Genomic DNA, 22,497 nt, shown 5'->3' on the forward strand with positions numbered 1-22,497 from the left:
GATAAATGGCTGAATGGTGGCATATCCCTATTACTATTTAGCAATAAAATGGAACGAAGTCCTAAGATATGCTACAACATGCATAAATCTCAACATAATCATAATAATAATGATAAGCTGAGTGAAAGAAGCCAGAAAAAAGAGTTCATATTGTATGATTCCATTTATATGAACTTCTAGAAAATGCAAACTAATGTGTAGTGATGGAAAGCAGATCAGTGATTTCCTGGGGAATGGGGACATACAGGGAAGGGGGAGAGGAAGGAGGGGTTATAAAGAAGCATAAGGAAACTCTGGGGGTGATGAATATGTCCATTATGGTGATCACAGGGATGGTCTGAGGGGTACCAACAGAACTCAAAACTCATCACACTGGACACTCTCAATATGTGCAATTTATTGTATGTTTATAAAATACCTCAATAATACTATTTTAAAAATTCATTATTAGCACAATATTCTAGATGTCATATAAACGTTCAGTTCACAATGATGTGGAAAATCATCTCAAATCACTTAAACCACTGTGTGTGTGTGTGTTACAGATAGTCTTTGTGTAAAAAGCAAAATGCTTCTTTTCTCTGTGCATTCACACAGGACTGAAAAATAAAAGGACAGTGTCTTCACTTCTAATGGTATACAGAGACTGCATATAAAAGGGCTAGCCTGATCACCAGGCAAGGCAGACCCCATTGTTCTGAAGGGGCACAGGGCAGGGTAGGTAATGTATTTATTTTTTCCTATTATTTTAAGTCTTACCCATGACTTTTAAGTAATATTACCCATGACAAAAGATTAAGGCAACATGGTTTTCTCAATCTGATGATCTTCTTTCCATTTCAACAGACTTCTAAATAATGTAAATACATCAAATAGACTACAGTTCCTATCTGTGACTGATCAACAACAGCCATTTAACTGTAATAATAATAACATACAAGTTTCCCCTGCTATCTGAAAGTAGAGTGTTTCTATGAAACCTTTCATAAGCCAAAATGGCACAAAGTGAAGAAGCCATTGCCATTAATTTACATGGAAAATTTTTTTCAACATTCCCAGACCCTAAGATAACCTCTCTTGGGCTTTTTTTGGATACCTTAGGATACATCTTGCTAAGGCACACACAGAATAAATGCAGATGAAACCCAGATGCTCACGGACTCAGTTCAGAGCTCTGGTGGGCTTGATGCTGCGATTCTGAGTGTAGTGCCCAGGCAAGGAGCTCGGCAGGGTCACTCTCGCTGCTTAGAGTGCACACTGTCTCTAGAATAGCCCATAGTAAACAAACACTGAACATATTTTCACTTTTCTCTTTTTCTCATAGCAGTGAAAAATCCTCTTCAGATTTGTTTCAAGTTAGCGAAAATGAGTACTAAGGTAGGTCTTTCGCAAGAGCAACAGCAGCATGCATAATATGAACTTTCAAAACGCAGGGGATACCTGTATGGAAGCCTGCGCGCGCGCGCACACACACACACACACACACACACACACACACACACACACACACACAGTTTTTTCTTCATATTTGCTCCGGAAGGATTCCAAAAGGATCAGTGAGAATTACAAGAACCCTGCTGGACTTCACAAATAGGTAGCCTTGACTCCCAACTTCACCTGCCGGGTACGGTACAGACACAAACAAGAAGAAGGAAGGCCTTTCCTGTAAGAAGGGTCATGATGAACAAAGAGCACAGTGTGTTTAGAGGACAGCAAAGGGAGTGACCTCAACAAAGGCATGTAGATAAGCAGCAGAAATCAAGACTGCAAAAAAAAAAAAGACATCAAGAAATCAAGACTGCAAAAGAAAGGTAGAGACAAATGACTGAAAGGGCTGAAAAGTTAAGAAAATGTTAGACTATCCGGAGTGGCATATCAGTGTTTGTTTAATGTTACTGTACAGTCTAGGATCTTGAGGAAATTAGTGTCTCAGAAAGATTAAGTTTAAACTGATATGCTGAAGAGGCTGATTGAGAGCATGGAGTTAAAAAGCTAGAAAGTTGCAGCAAGAAGGGAATGGATTAGGACAGGAGACATCTGAATGAAAAAGAAGGGATGTGCAGAACTATGGAGCAGGGCCTAGGGACTCTGGACTCTACAAAACACAGAGGGAAAGGAATTAATACAAGGGGACTGGAAGTTCAAGCCTGACAGACTGAAAAAAGTGATAGAATAAGAAAAGTAGGAAAGGGAAGCTCATTTTAAAAGAAGAAAACAGAATGTTTTCTGAAATTCCATTTCAGACAAGTCAGATGTAGGGAACCAGCGACTGGTACAAATGTAAATATGTAAAATGCAGTCGGGAAAACAGGACCTAGTGCCCCAGAGAAAGGGAGCATGTAGCACTTAAGCATGTAAGTGGTAGCTAAAATCAGGAACATCAGTGTTACTACAAACAGAAAAATGTAAAAGTTCAGGGACTAAGATCATGATCTCTTAAGATCTCCAATTATACTATGAAAACACATCCCCGTAATTATCACCAAAGTGATGTGTACCCTCCCTTTACTTGAAATTTTCAAAAACATACTTGGCTGTCTTATCAGGACTTAGATGTTAACTCGACTATATTGTTTCACGTTTCAAAACTGCAGAAATGACTGACCTCTTCAGCACAACCCGGGGGTGGTAAATTCAAATGCCAAGCAGCTAAGTACGCATGAAGCCAGCCTCCTGTGAGACAGAAGGAGTTTGAAGAGAGCGTGGGCCCGGGCTCCCACAGGCGCCTTGAGAAAAGGAGGGAGGGAAGGGGAGAGATGCCCAGGGAGCCGCGAGGAGGAGCCCTTCACCCAAACAAGGCTTGTGAGGGCTTGAGTCAGGAACCAGGGGAAAAAGCTTTTGAAGGTTTTGAACTAGTAAAGCCTGGAGTCCAATTTGCACTGGCTGTTATGGGCAAGGCTAAAACAACAATAACAGTAACCACTACAAACAAACACAGGACCAGGCTGAAGCTGTGGCTGGCTCATCTCTCCCCCGTGGAGAGGATCTCAAAGCATCTAGAAAGCTCTCTCCTGAAGATCTAAAGCCACCTCAGTCTGAAGGTCCCCTGTTAACACCTGTGAATGGGCCCAGGAGGCTGGGGTTACCTACTGCTGCTCCATCTGGCCCAGTCCTTAGAGAACCTTCTAGCTGAATAGACCTCAAGCAGCTTTTTAATATGTCATTTTAGCTGATATGATTTACTTGTAGTTCTTTAATAATCTGTTTTAGCATCTTTTTTGTATATTCTTTACAGTATGTCTCTTTACTGTATTTGTTTTATACTACTTATATCCTTTCTGTAGTTTTTCTTGTTTCTTAAAAAAAAAGAACAGGCTTGTTAATTATGAAAGTAATTTCTATTTTGTGTGCGGAGAGGAGACAGGCATGTTTATTCTTAGAAAACAAAAATACGGAAAAATATATACCAAACCTAATCGTTGCTGCTACCAGGATGCATGGCCAGTTTATATTCACTTTATAGTTTTTCTGTGGTAATTGCATTTTTCTATTTTCTATTAAAAAACAAAACAAAAGAAAACACATGGGGCGCCTGGGTGGCTCAGTTGGTTGAGCATCCACTTTGGCTCTGGGTCATGATCTCGCGGTTCGTGGGTTTGAGCTCCGCGTGTGGCTTTGTGCGGATAGCTCAAGAGCCTGGAGCCCGTTTGGGCTTCTGTGTCTCCCTTTCTCTCTGCCCTTCCCCCACTCAGGCTCTCTCTTTCATTCAAAAATAAATAAAAAAATTAAAAAGAAAACCACAACAGACGGCACCTTTGGCATTTCTAATCACAGTTCCATGTAGGAATGTGGGCCCAGTATCACCGAGTCTGATATTTCAAGAGAAAGCAGAAATCAGATTATTTTGGAAAAAAATCTACTCTTTAGCTGATAGCAAGAAACTCAAAATATGTAAAAATACTCCAGAGACTGAATAAATCTTCCACAAACTGGATGTGGCCTTCAGGTGCAAAATTTTAAACCTAGGCCAGGAATGGGCTTAATAGCTTGCATCTGATCAGTATAAAGAAAAACTGTGAAAGGATTTGGAATTCAGTGAATATTCTGGCTAGCTTATCCATCTGGGTTATTGTAACCTTAGTTTATCTTTGACTAGGTTATATTACAACTCTGTAGGAGGTAACCTGTAGAAAATGGATAGTCATGCAAATAATTCCTGTCCACAGAAATGTATCCGGTAGAAGGCATCAATTACGGCTTTGTGGGAGTGACCAGTTTTACACCATTTATAAATTCAACATTTCCCCTTTGACTATAAATGTGCGGTGATACTTTGAGTTCTCTTTTGAAGTAGTTATATCTTACTAGTTCCCTGCTTAATGGACTCAGTAAAGTCTCTGGCAGATTTTGTATCTGTATAAGAGAGAGGACTCTAAGCTCTTTTTAAATTTATCCACTAACTCTGGACTACCAATTAGGATTACCCAAAGATTCGCCTCTGTTTTGCCATCCCACATTGGTGTTTTATTATTGAAGGTTTGTGACATTGATATAATAGGGGAAAGGTGCAGACATCTGGGAGGATAAGCAAGAGGGGAGCAAGGAAAGAAACTGATGTCACAGACGAGTTCCCCTGAAGTGTGAAAGCCAATTAATTAAACTGAAGCATTAACATAAATTTTATTTCCAACTCTCAGATTTTTTAACTGCTCCACCCCCCAAAAAGAAAAAAAGCACCCAGAAAAGGAAAAAAACAAAGAACTGAATCTTGGATCTATAGCTGTGTTTCAAACTGCAGGTCCCGACCTTTTAGTGGAAATAAACTCAATTTAGTGGGTCATGACCACATTTTTAAATAGAATGAAATAGAAAAAAAGGTGCCTGGGTGACACAGTCGGCTGAGCATGTGACTCTTGATTTCAGCTCAGGTCATGATCTCAGCATCGTGGGATCGAGCCCCATGTCAGGTTTTGTGCTGACTGTGGAGTGTGCCCCTGCATCTCTCTTTCTCTGCCCCTCTCCCCTGCATGCTCTCTCTTTTTCTCTAAAATAAAAAGAAGAAAAGGAAGCAAAAAAGATTATCAAGAGAGCATCACATATGGTAAAAAATGTTTTACGAACTTTTGCCTTTGGGTGCATGTGCCAGGTCATGATATGAAATGTATTTCTTAGTTCAGGTTACAGGCGAAAGAGTCTCAAAGCCACTAATCATACGTTAGTGCTCACATACCCCCTAAAAGAATTGTGAAAAATTATGCATCCCTGCATTTTTTAAGGTAATATCTAAAATTTTCCATTGAAAATTATAAAGGATGTAGTTTCTAGCACATTATAAATATCCACATGTTGAAAAAAAATGTTGTAACATTCTTTTAAACTTATCCAATGGAGGGGCTCCTGTGTGGCTCAGTCGGTTAAGCATCTGACTTCGGCTCAGGTCATGATCTCATGGTTCGTGAGTTTGAGCCCTGCATCAGGTTCTGTGCTGACAGCTCAGAGCCCGGAACCTGCTTCAGATTCTGTGTCTCCCTCTCTCTCTCTCTGCCCCTCTCCTGATCGCACTCTGTCTCTCTCTCTCTCTCTCAAAAATAAATAAATGTTAAAAAATACTAAAAATAAAAATAATAAATAAATAAATAATTTATCCAATGGAGGGGGCACCTGGGTGGCTCAGTCAGTTGAGCATCTGACTCTTGATTTCTGCTCAGGTCATGATCTCACAGTTCATGGGATAGAGCCCTGTCAGCGCAGAGCCTGCTTGGGATTCTCTCTCTGTCTCTCTCTATGCCCCTCCCCTGAGTGTTCTCTTGAGTGCGCAAAATGAATAAACACTTTTAAAAAATAAACATCCAATGAAATCTAAAAAACCAGAGCATTTTAATATCCACCATCAACCATTTAAAAAATAGGTGAACAAGCTCTTTTCTAACAGTAAGAAATTTTACATTGTTCTTTTTTTCTTCTTGTAGTAGTATTTTCATTCCATTTCTGCTGGTCTGGAGTAGCTCACAGATGCCCTCAGCACGCACCAGCGCAGCTTTTACGACGTACCCAGATGAATACAGAGTGGTGGTGGTGACCTCACTGTGAAGACTGCCTGCCCTCTAATATAACACTTTGAACCTTTTCACTTGTTACCTAACTGGAAAGTGACATCATGTGCGTTATCTAATAGCTGTTAAAAATTGAAGATATAGGATTTAATAAAACTCACTTCCCTAACATGATCCTATCGTTGCTTTTAGCAAATTGATAAATTAAACAGGTATGATTTTTAACCAAAACAGAATACCTAAAATACTTATAAAGTTGGAAGATCTCAAGCTACGAATTGATAATTATATAACATCGGGCAAGGCAGGATTCTGGAAGAGTGGAAAGGAGCTCCAGAGGACTTCACAGTGCAGATTCCAACAGGGCCCAGGCTGGAACTTTTTTTCTTCATTTTGTAGTTTTTTTCCTGGATCTGGGTCGGGGGGTGTTTCCAGTTGATCACCACAACTTGATGACTTTTAACGGCTGGCTTTATTTGCCACAGAGGCTGCAGCTGATAATCTCAACTGCCAGCTTTTCATGAGTATGGAAGACACATACTGCTCAGAGCTGTTGCCATAATAATAAGATCCCGCTATCATGGAAGCATTACATAATCCGGAATTACTAATTTTCTGGAATTTTCTCTAGCAGAACTGTTTTTCAAGCGTATGATAAAGTCATCTTGGAAAGTCACAGTTGGCCCAAGAAAATTTTAGGATAGAACCTTTCTTCTCAGATCCTTTTTCCATCATTGCATACAGATGGTTTCACCAAGGGTAAAATGGACCTGATGCAATTTTACTCTCCTCCATTACTTTGTAAATAAATATGACCCCCAAAGTCTCTGTTAGAATCGTCAGGGAAGCTTTGTGTAGTTTTGTTGTTGTTGTTGTTGTTGGATTCGGGGATTTTCGTTGGTTTGTTTTCCTTTTAATTAGCTGTCCTTTTATTTTCGGGATCAAGACTGGTATCCTGATAGTGGTAAGAATTGACTGTTTACTGCCCCTTATTTATAAAACAAAATAAAAAAACAGAACAGCATAGTAATGTCTCCCCTGATTCTACTAATTTAGGAAGATAAAATCTCCCATTACATTAAACCAGGGTTTCTCCATCTCTTCACTCTAAGCATTAGGATAATTCCTCGTTGTAACCTGTAAATTGTTCCTCTAGGGATGGGTGCGATCACCTAATATGTGATGCACTCCAGTCAGCAGATATCTTAATTTCAAGAGGTTTTACCTTCTTAAAAAAAAAAAAAAAACCCTTTTTAATGCAGTACATGTGAAAACCATAGATTTTTTTTTTTTTTTTCTAAAGAAAGATACTATGGGAATGCAAGCTGGTGCAGCCACTCTGGAAAACAGTAAGGAGGTTCCTCAAAAATCCAAAAATAGAACTACCCTGGGACCCAGCAATTGCACTACTAGGCATTTATCCAAGGGATACAGGTGTGCTGCTTCGAAGGGACACATGCACCCCCATGTTTATAGCAGCACTATCAACAATAGCCAAAGTATGGAAAGAGCCCAAATGTCCATCGATGGATGAATGAATGTGGTATATACATACAATGTAGTATTACTCGGCAATTAAAAAGAATGAAATCTTGCCATTTACAAATACGTGGAAGGAACTCAAGGGTATTATGCTAAGTGAAATTAGTCAGAGAAAGACAAAGATCATATGAATTCACTCATATAAGGACTTTAAGAGACAAAACAGATGAACATAAGGGAAGGGAAACAAAAATAATATAAAAACAGGGAGGGGGACAAAACAGAAGAGACTCATAAATATGGAGAACAAACTGAGAGTTACAGGAAGGGTCCTGGGAGGGGGGATGGGCTAAATGGGTAAGGGCACTAAGGAATCTACTCCCGAAATCATTGTTGCACTATATGCTAATTTGGATGTAAGTTAAAAAAAAGATAAAAAATAAAACAAAATAAAAAACAATAAAGATGCTAAATAGTGTGAAGAGATATAGAAATTTAGAAGATAAAGCTATTGCCTTTTAAGAGCTTGCAACCAAATTTTGCTTATGATTTATATCATTTGGGTCTCATTCATTCACCAAGAAGGTAATTTAGAGTCAAATTTTAATGTCACCCTAACTGTAAAGTAATGACACAATGATATGTTTTTATGTTTTAGAAAAGCTACAAACATAATTCTACCTAAATGCCACCAAAAAGCCATTTAAGTTTTTTTTTATTAAGTAAAATAAAATTGTTTTAAATAAACTCTACCCCTGACGTGGGTTCAAACTCATAGCATCAAGATTAAGAGTCACATGCTCTACCAACTGAACTAGCCAGGCATCCCCAAACCATTTAAGTTTTGCTTTAAATAACACAGATTCCAACGAATACAATACTAATTTCTACCCACTGCATTCAATGTTGCTACTCTGAAATAAAAAAAATCCTGAAAAAGACTCCAGACAACTCTATCAAAAAGCATCTGTTCACATAAAACAAAATCTTGGGGCATATTTAAACAATGTTCTATGGGAGAATGCAGTCCTCAGGGAGAATGATGTACGGTCACACCTCTTTACAACTCTCTACAGCACAGAGAAACCTAGAATGAATAGAAATAAGAATAATAAAACATTCAGTGCAAGTCTTCAAATTGCTCTAGCTGCTCACTTAAATACATTTAACACATAACAGGAACCATCACATTCAGCTTCCAAAAGGACTCACTCCCAAAATTGCTTATAAAAGTCTCCATTATTTGACTTTTTTTCTTTTCTTTTTTTTTTTTTTTAACTCATAAACAACAGATTTATATTTTATAATTCTGGAGGCTTGGAAGTTCAAGATCAAGATGTCAGCAGATTCACTGTCTGGTGAGAACTTGCTGCCTGGTCCATACACAGCTGTCCTCCCCCTGTCCCCTCACATAGTAGAAGGGGTCATTTGACTTTCAAAACAACCTAAATGTATCATCAAAAGTCTCTACCTGCTCTCCAAATAAAAGCACACTGCTATGGGGTTACTTGCCTGGCTCAGTCGGTAGAGCATGAGACTCTTGATCTCAGGTTCATGAGTTCAAGCCCTGTGATGGGCATGAAGCCCACTTAAAAAACTAACTAAATAAACTGCTAAAATCTAGTCATTTGTTCACTTGTTCACTTTTTAATTCATTCAACCAACATGTTTTCAAGGCCAAATACCAGCCAGGCACAGTGTTATGCCCTAGAGAAACAAAACCAGACAAGGCCCTTTCTCCAAATTCAAGGGAGTCCCCAGTCTATTTGCTGCCTTCTGGCCTGCTTCTCTACCACCTCCTCTGTGCAGGTGGGTACGAAGCATGGTGCTGAGACCTGGGTAAAAACAGCACTAGCACAGCAAGTAGCTAACAAGTCGCTAACAGTCTAGTCAAGAGGTATTGCTATCTGTCTGAAGACTTGCTTCAGACTCCCAAGGAGGTAAAAGGCTGGCTGTTTTACCTCCTTCCCAAGTTTTCATCAAAATGCACATAAAGAAGACAAAACCTGGCAACAGCTCTGTCAACCATATGTCAAAGTCTGACTCAAATTCCCATCAGTGCACAATCACAGGGGTCTGACCAAGAAGGACAATGGAGCCAGAATTCATTACTATACTCTCTGCCACTTTTATATCTTCTGAAATCCTAGCCACTGAATGACCATTGTAAAACAGCTTAAATTTGTTTTTGACTGACTGATCGTGTGAAAGGATGAAGAGTATTTATGGTAATGTCTTAAATATAAATAGGTTTTATGTACGCCCAAGCTAACAAAAGAATAAAGAAACCCCATTAGAAACCAGAAAGGACATGGGTCTACAAATCCGCAGGAGTATATGCAAGTACTGAAGCTAATGTTTTCCCTATGGCCACTGCTGAGTTCTAATAGCTAAAAGTCTGGGTTTTAGTGATCTGTGCCCCATAGGGACAAGGACAAAGTCTGGGGCTCAAACACCTTGGGAGGTAGGAAACACGAATCTTCTCTGAAGAAACACACTCTCAGACTAAATCTCAAAGAAATCACCCAAAACTTCCAAGAAATATGAATTCATGATCAAAAATGACTATACAAATGAACAAACAAGCCACAGCAAGGGTAAGTCAACAGAATCAAAAAACTCTACAGAATGAGACCCATTAGGACTGTGGGTGTCAAAACTAGGTTATAAATAGATATACTTTATATTCTGTAATATTTGAAGAAATAAAGGAGACCAGAAACTATGACAAGAGAATATCAACTCCTAAGATCTAGGAGTTGATAAAAAAACAAAAAAACAAAAAAACAAAAAACAAAAAAAAACAAACAAGGTTTCCAGAAACAAGCAAATAAAAAATAGTATTGAAATGAGATACAGCAAATAAGTCACAACTTCATAAAGAATTAGTAAACTGAAAGATATGAAAGAAATTATCCAGAATTCAAAGAATCAAAACCGATGAATTATAAAACAGAGGTCAAGAGCACACGAGAACATCTTATTTCTAATCAGAGTTCTAGAAGGAGTTAGATAATAAGAGAGAGGCACTATTCAAAGGGATGATGGTTGAAAATGTCCCGATGCTAATAAAACAAGAATTATCAGATTCACGAAGCACAATGTATCTTCCAGCAAACTAAATGAGAGAAATCCACATCAGGATATATTATACAGTAAAACTGCAGAACACCAAAGACAAACTGAGGATCAAGCAGAAAGAGACATGAAAACTTACAACATAATCACAGTTTCAAAGAAAAGTAAGTATTATAAGAGCAAAGTAGTATCAAGGTAGTTTTGAAAGACAGTAACTGTCCATTTAGAATTCTACACCACAGAAAGAGGGGTAAACCCATCCTTTGAGAACAAGGATAAAATAAACATATTCAGAAAAATATATACCCATGGAGTTTATTATCAAAGATTCTCACTAAAAGAACCTCAAAAAGAGGGGAAATGATACCAAAGAAAAGGTTGACATGTAAATATGAGATGTAAATATGATAAATAAGTAAATAATTCTAAGTCGGTACCAACTGCATAAAGCAATAATAATGCTAAATTTGTGGGGTTACAAGAAATCAAGATAGAACTAGGGGCGCCTGGGTGGCTCAGTTAGTTAAGTGTCCAACTTTGGCTCAGGTCATGATCTCGTGGTTTGTGAGTTCGAGCCCCGCATTGGGCTCTGTGCTGACAGCTCAGAGCCTGGAGCCTGCTTCGGATTCTGTGTCTCCTCCTCTCTCTGCCCTTCCCATGCTCATTCTCTCTCTGTCTCTCAACAATAAATAAACGTTAAAAAATTAAAAAAAAAAAAGAACTAAAACTCTAGACAGCAGCATAAAAATAGGGAGAAAGGTAAATAGAGATACAGGTTCTTGTGGTGACACAGAGTACAGTAACTTTAGACTTTAAGTTCAATATGCATGTTAAAGGGTGACCACAAAAATTGTAAAAACGATACATAACATTTAAACTAATAGACAGGAGGGGTGTCTGGGTGGCTCAGTTAAGCATCTGACTCTTGATATCAGCTCAGATCTTGATCTCAGCATCATGAGTTCATCATGGTTCATCAGAGCCATGTGGGGCTCTGTACTGGGCATAGAGCCTAATTAAAATAAAACAAACAAACTACTAAGTAATACAAATGAATAAAATGAAATTAAGGAAAAAAACTTGAAAGGTCAATTCAAAAGAAGGCAAGAGGGGGAAAAAAATAAACAACAAAAAAGCAGAACACAGGATGCACAAAATGACTATAAAAATGAATCCAAAAATATCAATAACCACAATCAATGTAAATGAACAAAAGATAGGAAAACTGAACCTCCAGCTACAGGCTTGGGATTCTAGCTCTCAAAAGAAATTACAATTAAAAGTAAAAATATATATACCATTCATGATAGCAACCAAAACAAGGTAGCTAGAAATAAATCTAATCTAAAAATCAAAACTTTTCTATAGAAAATGATGAAACTTTTTGGAAAGATGTTAATAAGACCAAAGTAGGTCAAAAAAAGTAAAAGTTGTCCTTATATGTTACTTCTCCTGAAATCAATCCAAAGAGTCAATGCAATCGTGATCAAATCTCAATATGATCTTTCATGGAACTCAACAAGCTAAATTCGTAGACAGCCGCAAAGAGGCGAGAATTATGAAGACATTCCTGAATAACACAAGATAGAAAAACTTGCCCCCCAGACATCAAAAATTAATACAGGGCCAGAGTATTGAGGAGCCTGGTACCGCTGGTACAGGGAGAAACAGACCAACAGAACAGAACCAAAGCTCAGGAACAGACCCACACATATAGGAAAACCTAGGTGATGCTGAAGGTTTGTTGTTGATGGTGATGTAGTCAATAAATGATGCTGGGACTGAAATGAAAACAAAAAACTCAACCAATGGGTAGCTCAGTCGGTTAAACATCCCCCCTCCCCTTTTTTTAATCTATTTAGAGAGAAAGAGAGAGAGAGCACACAAATGAGCAGGGGAGAGGCAGAGAGAATCCCAAGCAGGCTCTGCACTGCCAGTACACGGCCCAACATAGGGCTCAAACTCATGAACCTGTGAGATCATGATCTGTGCTGAAAACAAGAGTGGGATGCTTAACCTACTAAGCCACCCAGGCTCCCCAAAGCATCCCACTCTTGATCTCAGGGTAGTGAGTTCAAGCCCTGGATTGGTCTCCACACTGGGCATGGAGCCTACTGAAAAAAAATACAAAAACAAAAGAAATTGGATACCTATCTGACAACATACATAACTCAATTCTAAATGATGGATTATTTTTAAATATGAAAGACAAACTATGTTTTTAAATATATAATATCTTTAAGAGCTTGTTTTAAGAAAAGATTCTTAAATGAGAATTTTTAATTGACTTTTTCAACTAATTTAAACAAAAGGGGGAAACATTTTAAATATATTAAAAGAGTTCCTTCCAATAAAAGAAAGGGGGAAAAAAAGGAAAGAAAGAAAAAAATTGATAAGTCAAAAACTTGGAAACGCAGTATTGCTATCCACACTAATACAGAAAGCTCCCCAAAATTAGTAAGAATGGGGGCACCTGGGTGGTTCAGTCCATTAAGCATCCGACTTGGGCTCAGGTCCTGATCTCAAGGCTCAACTCAAACCCTTCACTGGGCTCTGCACTGACAGCTCAGAGCCTGGAGCCTGCTTGGGGTTCTGTGTCTTCCTCTCTCTCTCAGCCTCTCCCCTGCTCATGTGTGCACGCGTACGCACTCTTTCTCTGTCTCAAAAATAAGCACTAAAAAAAATTAAAAATCAGCATAAAAGAACAAAACACTGACACACACAAATGTCCAAAAAATATTTGAAAAGCTGTTCAATCTTATTAGTAATCAGGGAGAGCAAATTATGACCACAAGAAACTATTTTATCTCCATCAGATTAGGAGTAAAAAACTTTCAGAGTTGCCAAAAATGTGCATCAACTGAAATTCTCCTATACTTCTGATAAAACAATAAGTTGGTATGACTAGTTGGAGTTCAGTATAGTTGACCTTTGAACAATGTGGGGATGGGGTGCACACCCTACCCACCCCTACAGTGGTGGAAAAATGAATATAATTTTTGACTCCCTCCAAAACTTAACTACTAATAGTCTACTATTGACAGGAAGCCTTACCAGAAGCCATAAACAACTGATTAAAACATATTTTATATGTTATATGTATTATATACAGTATTCTTCCAATATACTACAAAAAAGAAAATATTAATTAAAAAAACTTTTTTAATGTTTATTTTTGAGAGAGAGAGAGAGTGCAAGCAGGAGACAGGCAGAGAGAAGAGGGAGACACAGAATCCGAGGCTGGCTCCAGGCTCCAAGCTGTGAGCATAGAGCCCCATGAAGGGCTGGATCTCACAAACTCACCATGAGATCATGACCTGAGCTGAAGTTGGATGCTTACCCAACTAAGCCAGCCAGGCATCCCCCAAAAAAGAAAGTTTTTTTTTTTTTTTAATTTTTAGTGTTTATTTATTTTTGAGAGAGAGAGACAGAGCTTAAGCTAGGCAGGGGCAGAGAGAGAGGGAGACACAGAATTCAAAGCAGGTTCCAGGCTCTGAGCTGTCAGCACAGAGACTGATGAGGGGCTGGAACTCACCAACCGTGAGATAATGACCTGAGTCAAAGTTGGATGCTTAACCGACTGAGCCACTCAGGCTCCTCTAAAAAAGAAAGTATTATTAAGAAAATCTTGAATAAATCACATTTACAGTACTGTACTATATTTATAAAAAAAAAATTGGAAACAAGTGGACCTATGCAATTCAAACCTGTGTTGTTCAAGGGTCAACTGTATTTGGTTTTACTAGTAAAGTTGGAGACACACACCCTAAGTTCTACTGATATACCTCTGCACAAGTATACCAACTAATAGGTACAAAAATATGCATGCATAGCAGCCCCATATGCAATCAAAATGTCAGTAACACAGCAAAACAGCTGAATGAAAAGAATGAACTCACCTACATATGTCAACATGGATTAATCTCAAAAACAACCAAAATAAACAAGTCAAAGGATATATATCCTATGATTCCATTTATAGAAAGGTCAAAACCAGCAAAATCAAACATACCATGTAAGAATGCCAACATGTGTGATAAACTATATAGAAAAGCTTAGAGTGCTGAACACAAATTTCAAGATAGTGTTTATTTGTGGCTCCTCTAGAGGGGAATATAACTGAGGAAGCACAAATTACTAATTGGCTAAATTCCATTTCTTCCGCTGAATGAGTTCATTTAATTTCTCTGGAAACTATGCATAACAGCCATATATACTCTTCTCTGTGCATTATGTATTACACAATACATTTAAATGACTCCAAAAATATCCAAAAATATGTTTTAAATTATTTTCTTGTTCATCTTTCTGTTGTTGTTGTTTTTTTAAAGGCCATTGGTATGTGAAAGTGGTCTTTTAATTATAATAAAACAATGATATTAGCATCTGGTACATTAAGGGCTGCTTTTTTAAAAAACTGCTATTAAAGATATTCATGCCTACCTTACCCTTTATAACGCACATCAACTTGTTTCCCAAAACAACAGTGTGCAAAATAAGTCAAGGTTTATGCACAAAAATATAAACTTTATGGACTTGAGCCAGTACAACCACCATTCTTGTATACACTAACTCACATGCACCCTGCATCTGGCTAAAGAAATCCTTTAAATTTGTTTTCGTGACAGCTAAATTAAAAGACAAATATATTCAGCTAAATAAACACTGAGGGAGGGTATCATTTAATTATGGCACATCTGTCTTAAACTGCCACATGAAATCTCAAAAAGAATCTTCTTTGCTTAAGGCAACTACGAGACTAAATTAGGAGCCTCCGTCTAGTGCCTGAATTTGAATGGTGACAACTCAGGATCTTTAAGCAAATTCATGGACTCAGTTTCCAAAAAGTGATAATACTCCAATAAAAAAAAGTTGTTGTCCCCCCCCCCCATTTCCGCAGTAGCGTTGGCAGGTATTTTTATGAGCGCTCATTCTAGAATATCCCTGGCAAGGCAGTACCAATCCCAGGAGATAAAGCTCTGAAATCAACATTCACATGAACCAGCTAAGGTTTTAAGAAACCCCCCATCCCCGAATCTCATTGAAACAAACATTTTATCTTCGAAGCCTCCAACGTCCTGGTGCGTAGAGGGCAATGTGGGGGGAAGATTGCCGGGGAGTTGAGTCCGTGAATCACATGGACAAAACTTAGCTGGGATCTTGCAAAACATTCATATTATCTAACCCTTTCACTTCGTGATAAGTAAACTATGTCTCAGGGAGAAGCGCACCTGCTCAGGATCTAACATATTTAAATTCGTCTCCTCTCCTAGCTCAGTGATCCTTACCCCCACCCATTCTGAAAAGCATCAATTTGTTGCTAACACGCAAGAGGCGAGAAAACTTGCACTTCCTTAGTGTGGCCAGGTTGCAAGGGCTAGAAAGAGTCGAGTATTAGGTTAGCCCTTCTTCTAACAGGTGGGAAACCGAACGGTAAGTGACGCAGCTTAAGCGGTTAAATCACCGACCCTCTGCACCTAGCAGCAAAGGCCTGACAAAAGCAATGTAAGATCACTGTTGACCCCACTTCCCGTCTCCAGGAGGGCACGGGATCCCTCCATTTCAGCAAAAAATCCCGCGCTTCCCACGCAGAACCGGGAAGAGGGGAGGCGGGGAAACGCGAACGGTCGATGCGCAGCACCAGGAACGCCGCGGCGGGGCAAGCACCGAGTCCCGCCTCTCTCATCTGCATCCGTCGATAGGGGAGAAAGAGAAACACTAAGGTTGCGGCGCCTCCCGCGAGAAGAGGTACCTGAGGCTAGCGCCGCAGTCCCCCGTCGCTACCGCACCGGAGCCCAACACCCTGCTTCCGGGGTCAAATCCGGGAGGGAGGCCCGAGAGCGCGGGAGGGAGCCTCAAGCCCCTCCCCACCCAAGCCCCGCCTCCACTGCCCACTCTGCGGAGGACCCGGGCAACTTCCGGGACGCTGCGCGTCACTAAGCAGCCGATCCCCATTTCCGGAAGCAGCCTTCCGTGCTGGGTCCCTCTACTGTACAGCTCGAGTTTGATCGAGATTTCTGCACGTTTGATTGGTGGAGTGAGAGTGTTGGTCTCCGCTGATTGGTGCCGGTGTCCCATAGACGCCGCGGGGCTCACAATTTCTGTCGTCTGTTTCCCGCCGGCCGTAGGTCTCGCACCGCAGTCATGGTGGACGTCATGGAGTTGCCCAGGTCGCGCATCAACGCCAGCATGCTGGCTCGGTTCATCGACCAGCCGGTCTGCTTCGTAGGGAGGCTGGAAAAGGTGCGCGCGCTCGCCGCCCTCGGCTCCCCGCTTGGTAGCCGAGAGGAAGGACCCCGTGACCGCCCGGGTGGCAGCCTCTGGGTGGTGAGGGAGGGTGAAGGAAAACAGGCCTTAGAACATTACTGCGCTCCCGATTGCTTCATTTTGCGCAAGGCGACTGTTGGCACGCTTTTTAGCTACTGCAGCCCCATTTTGGCGCCACATTCATGGCGCGGGATCGCGACCTTTTAGTATGCGCTCCGTTCTAATTCTGGCTCCCTCCACTCTGGTTCTTTTTGTATTTACATAAAGAAAATTATAGACCTGACTCACACATCTACCTTCTGACGTCTTAATTTAGCTAGTCTTGACTTCTCTATTTTTCTAGTTTCCTTCTCATGCAATTTTGTCTCTTCTCAATCCTCGTTTTCTCATTTAGGTCACGTCGCCATAAAACATTCTTCCAATGTTTTACAGCACATCTATGTCCCTTCCAGATCCTGTATCAGTATGTTTTCTTACTCCAGTGTTAAGAGTACATACAGAGCTTTCATCCTACTGATGAAAAGCAGACCCAAAGCTTCCCAATCAGTGAACCGAGAAAGCTGAGAAAAAGAAAACTACTAGAAAGGCTTAGTAGTTCATTTCACCCCCACATCCTCTCCGTGAAATAGGTGGTGTTCCGACTTCACAGGTAGGGAAACTGGGTAGGAGTGATGTATGGTTAAAACGCTCACTGCCACAGCAAGTAGCAAAGCTGGCATTCAAACCAGATCTGACTTCACTCTTTACATCTAACAGTAGTTCTAATACTTCTAACAAACAGTTCTCGCTTTACTTAATCATGCTTAATTTTTTGGTTTAAGATTTTAAGTAATCTATACACCCAAGGTAGGTCTGGAACTCACAACCCTGAGATCAAGAGTGGCCACTCTCTACAGACCGAGCCAGCCAGGCGCAGGCATCATGCTTAATTTTTAAAATAGACCCTCCGGTGGGATACATACTATTTAAATCATGGGTGCTAGTAGATCTCACTTTTAGACAGTATGGACCCTATTTAATTTGTTGTTAGTGCAGGGTTACCAGATTTAGCAAATAAAAATACAGGATATATTTGTACTAAAAAGTATTGTTTATCTGAAATTCAAATTTAACTATGTGTCCTTTCACCAGATACAGTAACACAAGATTATAATTTGAACCAAATAAACCGTTCCAAGAGTGTTTGGGTCAATCTGCTGATCTTTTATCAAACTTTTAACATTTTTAATGAGATTTTAATGGTTTTGTTTATGTGGTTGTTGTTGTTTTTTTTAATTTCGTGTTTCTTTTTTAGATTCATCCCACTGGAAAAATGTTTATTCTTTCAGATGGAGAAGGAAAAAATGGAACCATTGAGTTGATGGAGCCTGTATGTTTTAGTATTAATTCTATGTATCTTATAGTTAATTCTTCATCTTGCTGATGTTTCTGAGTCTTGCAGTGGATGTATAAAGCATGGACCCTATTTAATTTGTTGTTAGTGCAGGGTTACCAGATTTAGCAAATAAAAATACAGGGTATATTTGTACTAAAAAGTATTGTTTATCTGAAACAAAATAGCTTGATGAGTTTATAAAACCTCCCTGCTCTAAAGTTAAACTTTTGTCCTGTTCTTACATTATAGATACCTTTACGTTTCTAACCAATGATTCTTTGGGCTCCATGATTTTCTAATTTTTAAAGTATCACCTTAACTGGGTGACAATTCCCATTCCTATCAAAGACCATAAAATCACATTAAAAAAATCTCTTAAGTCATTTTTTCCTTTCTCAAGAGTTTTACATTTTTTAAATTCTATTTTCTATTTTTGTTTACATGTACTTTTAGTTATCACTTACTGTTCTTACATTTAAAAAATTTGTTTAAATGTTTATTTATTTTGGGGAGAGAGAGAAAGAGAGAGAGAGAGAGACAAGGCATGAGTGGGGAAGGGGCAGAGAGAGAGGGAGACACAGAATCCTCTCAGACACAGAATCCAAAGCAGGCTCCAGGCTCTGAGCTGTCAGCACAGAGCCTGATGCGGGGCTAGAACTCATGAACCGCAATATCATGACCTGAGCTGAAGGTGGTCGCTTTACTCACTGTGCCACCCAGGCACCCCTGTTTTTCTTGTTTTTTTATGAAGACAAATACATGTGCTGTTTAGTTAATATGTACAGGACACACTGCACAAGATATAGAAACTAGAAAATTCCTTTCAATGTATCCTTTTAAACAAGTACTCCTTGTAGAAAGCGGGACATTCTCAGTATCTTTAAGTGATTTTGTCTTCAACTTGAACATTTAACTGGATCTTTGGACCAGAAGCTACTGCTAAAGGTAATTGAATTATGACATGCTGACATTAAGTACTCAAACATTTTTAACAAATTACAATTCAGTTTTTATGTTGGTAAATTTGAAAATGATTATGTTACATAGAATGAAAGATGAGTAAACTGTAGCACTGTTTCCAAGTTATCACCTTGAAACCCCAAGTTGACAATTTGTTCTTTTGTGTCAGCTTGATGAAGAAATCTCTGGAATTGTGGAAGTAGTTGGAAGAGTAACAGCCAAAGCAACCATTCTGTGTGCATCTTATGTCCAGTTTAAAGAAGATAACCATCCTTTTGGTAAATAAAGCATTCTAGTATTTAGAAATTTCATGTAATTAGGAGGAAAACAATTTTATTCTTAACTGGAGATGTCTTGGTCTTCAGTCTCAATCCTGCCATCTTTGAATTTCTATAGAATTTTCTCATCCCAAAGGAAAATAGGAGAACATTTTGGCACACTTTTTTTTTTTTAAGTTTATGCACATGCAAGTGAGTGAGGAAGGGGCAGAGAAAGAGAGGGTGAGAGAGAATCCCAAGCAGGACAGCGTAGAGCCCAATTCAGGGCTTGAACCCATGAACCGTGAGATTATGACCTGAGCCAAAATCAAGAATTGGATGCTTAACTGACTGAGCCACCCAGGAACCCCACTAAGCAATGCTTAAGTAAACTCAGTAAAGATTAATATTTGTGGGAAGAGAAACTTAAAGAACATGGCAAACAAAAATAATGTCATCAGGCTTTTTGTTTTAACATATGGATTGAAAGCATTAAATAATGCATAATGCCTTAAACACAACCAGGCAAGAACTGTGCCTGTACATTGGATATCAAGGTGAATAGTCGCCTATACCCTGTGTCTTATTTTTTAGAACCACAGGTAAATAAATATGACGATCTGCATCTGTTTTAGAAGACAGATTGTGAAAATAAGACCTCTAAAAGGGAAAGAAAAGAGAAATAAGTAGAAATCTTTTAGATAATAAATGATGTTACATCTTTCCATTGTAGATTGTTTGCTAAAATGTTTTTGTTTTGTTTTCTTCCATTTTGTTTTAGATCTTGGACTTTACAATGAAGCTGTGAAAATTACCCAGGAATTCCCTCAGTTTTTTCCTTTGGGAGTTGTGGAGTATGATTGATCTTGATGAACACGCTGACGACTGTTAAAAGAAGCCCTGATATCTGAGGATGAGATTTCTGTGATTTTTAATAGTTAATTTGTTCTCTTTTTAATTTCACTTACCTAACTGTATTTAGATATTGCAATATCTCACTTTTGACGTAACCTATCTGTATGTTGACAATTCTCCTTTAAGTCCTCGTAAAGACTCACTTCTCTGGTTATGTGTGGTCAGGTCAAATGCAGTTGCCTTGAGTTTAGTTTTCTGTTTTATTAATAAAAGCTGAAATGGTACATGCTGTTGATCATTTCATTCTAACTCTTTTAGTCATGTATTCATTCACAAACTTGGAATTTCATAGCTATAAGGTCAGGCTTCAAACTGCCAAGTAAAACTCTGGGCCAACTGTGTAATGATTTTCATTTATTAAAGGCAATCAGAATCCTACATCTTTTATATTTGTGAGTACCTATATCTGGGTTCTCCAGAGAACCAGAACCAAATAAAACATATACCAAAACTATTGTATGGATATACCCCTTTTATCCATTCATCATTTGGAAATTTGGGTGGTTTCTACCATTTGAATATAATGAATAATGTTATCATGAGCATTCATGGATAGGTTTCTGTGTATACATATTTTTTATTTCTTTTGGGTATATACCTATAAGTGGAATTACTACATCAAATGGTACATATACTTAAATTTCTGAGGAACTGCCAAATTTCTGCAAAGCGGCTGTAGCATTTTACATTCCTAGCAGCAGTGTTTAAGAATTCTAATTTCCCCACATCCTCACCAACAGTTACTATAATCTGACTTTTTTATTATAGCCATCCTAATGGATGTGAAGTGGTATCTTATTGTGGTTTTGATTTGCTCTGTTATCTTTAAAACTACCGTAAGCCACTCCATTGCCCAGAACTTGAATATCTCCAGTCCTTTTCACTGCCACTGCCCCTGTAAGTTCAGACAATTGTCATTTCTCACTTGAACTATTGCAACAGCCATAAGTGTACCTGGCCTTCCAGTTTCCTGGCTCTTTGTGTCTCCCAACCAATCCAATTGCATTAAACACAGTCATAATCATCATACTATAAAGTTCACAAACCAGACAAGTTTAGAAAAGGGAAAACCTCCTGGGAAGTTTACAGTGGAGAAATATGGCCAATGTTACCTTAACGAAGTGATCAAGGTTGACATCACCAGTAATGACATGGCAGAAATCACATGCCCTCTATAATGTGATTAAAAAGGCACTTCACAACTCTGGTATTTTTTTCAAAAACGCTTAACACCAGTCTATTCCTCAGAAAATATCAGACCCAAATTGAAGAACATTCTATAAACTGATCAGTAGCCTTCAAAACTGTCAAGGTCATGATAAACAAGAAAAGAGAAACTCAGCAGAGAAGACTAAGCCTGGATTGGTTCCTGGAACAGAAAAAGACATCAAAGGAAAAACCAGTGAAATCTGAATAAAGTCTGGAGTTTAGTTAATATAATATATACCACAGTTGGTTCCTTAGTTTTGACATAGGTACAATGGTAATGTAAGGTAGCACTAAGGGGGAAGGACTCTGGGTGAGGTGTTAGACAAGAACTCTCTCTCACAACTTCTCTGTAAATCTAAAATTACTCCACAATAAACCGTATATTTAAAAAAAGATGAACAGTCTCCAGAGGCTCTCCACTGACGACCCGAGGTCCACATTTCCAATTAACAGCTGCCCTTCACAATCTGACCACGTCTCACCTGAGTTCTGAAACCTACTCTCCCTTGAAACTACTGTCCATCCAGCACCGATCTGCTGTTCCTGGAACACACTAGACCCTTTAAGACCTGGTGCCACTGAACTTGGTCTCTACTCTGAATGCAATGTCTAGAAAGGAAAACATTCTCTACACTTCCCTAACAGACAAGCAGAGTTAGTTACTGATGTTATATTTCTTTCTTTATACCTCTTATCACACTTAACTTGCTGATAACCTTTTTAATTTTCAGATAAATTTATTATGCTTATCTATTATAAAAATATATTTCATATATAATTTATATGATGGTTAATTGTGTTAATATATTTTATATAATGTAAATACATGTATTAAATACATGTACACATACAGTAGTTCCCCAATCTTATCCATGGGAAATATGTTTCCAAGACCTCCAGTGGATGTGTCAGATAGTATCATCCCTAACTCTACTGTTCCTTCTTATACACACATACATAC

At 38.8% G+C, this 22,497-nt stretch overlaps 2 protein-coding genes across 2 annotated transcripts in view; one reads left to right on the plus strand and one right to left on the minus strand.

Moving 5' to 3' along the window:
• The window catches only part of UMAD1 (UBAP1-MVB12-associated (UMA) domain containing 1), a 221,144-nt gene extending 204,722 nt beyond the window's left edge, over positions 1-16,422 (minus strand). The window contains exon 1 of the mRNA XM_040472576.1: positions 16,306-16,422. The gene's annotated coding sequence lies outside the window, so the exon portion shown is untranslated. The remainder of the gene's footprint in view (positions 1-16,305) is intronic.
• A 106-nt stretch (positions 16,423-16,528) lies between these two features.
• Positions 16,529-20,551, plus strand: RPA3 (replication protein A3). Its single transcript, XM_040472579.1, has 4 exons — positions 16,529-16,796; positions 18,115-18,189; positions 19,325-19,433; positions 20,194-20,551. The coding sequence occupies exons 1-4, from the start codon at positions 16,698-16,700 to the stop codon at positions 20,274-20,276; spliced, it is 366 nt and encodes a 121-aa protein (XP_040328513.1). The 5' UTR covers positions 16,529-16,697; the 3' UTR covers positions 20,277-20,551.
• Positions 20,552-22,497: the final 1,946 nt, after the last annotated feature.

The sequence above is a fragment of the Herpailurus yagouaroundi genome, unplaced genomic scaffold, assembly GCF_014898765.1.
Source record: "Herpailurus yagouaroundi ecotype Mexico unplaced genomic scaffold, PumYag 100, whole genome shotgun sequence".
NCBI classification, from domain to species: Eukaryota; Metazoa; Chordata; class Mammalia; order Carnivora; family Felidae; genus Herpailurus; species Herpailurus yagouaroundi.

Bases quoted from the DNA above. Each gene is read 5' to 3' on its own strand.
- RPA3 (XM_040472579.1), top strand. From the start codon at position 16,698: ATGGTGGACGTCATGGAGTTGCCCAGGTCGCGCATCAACGCCAGCATG. The intron at 18,190-19,324 runs GTATGTTTTAGT...CTTTTGTGTCAG, and splicing joins CCATTGAGTTGATGGAGCCT to CTTGATGAAGAAATCTCTGG. The intron at 19,434-20,193 runs GTAAATAAAGCA...ATTTTGTTTTAG, and splicing joins AGAAGATAACCATCCTTTTG to ATCTTGGACTTTACAATGAA.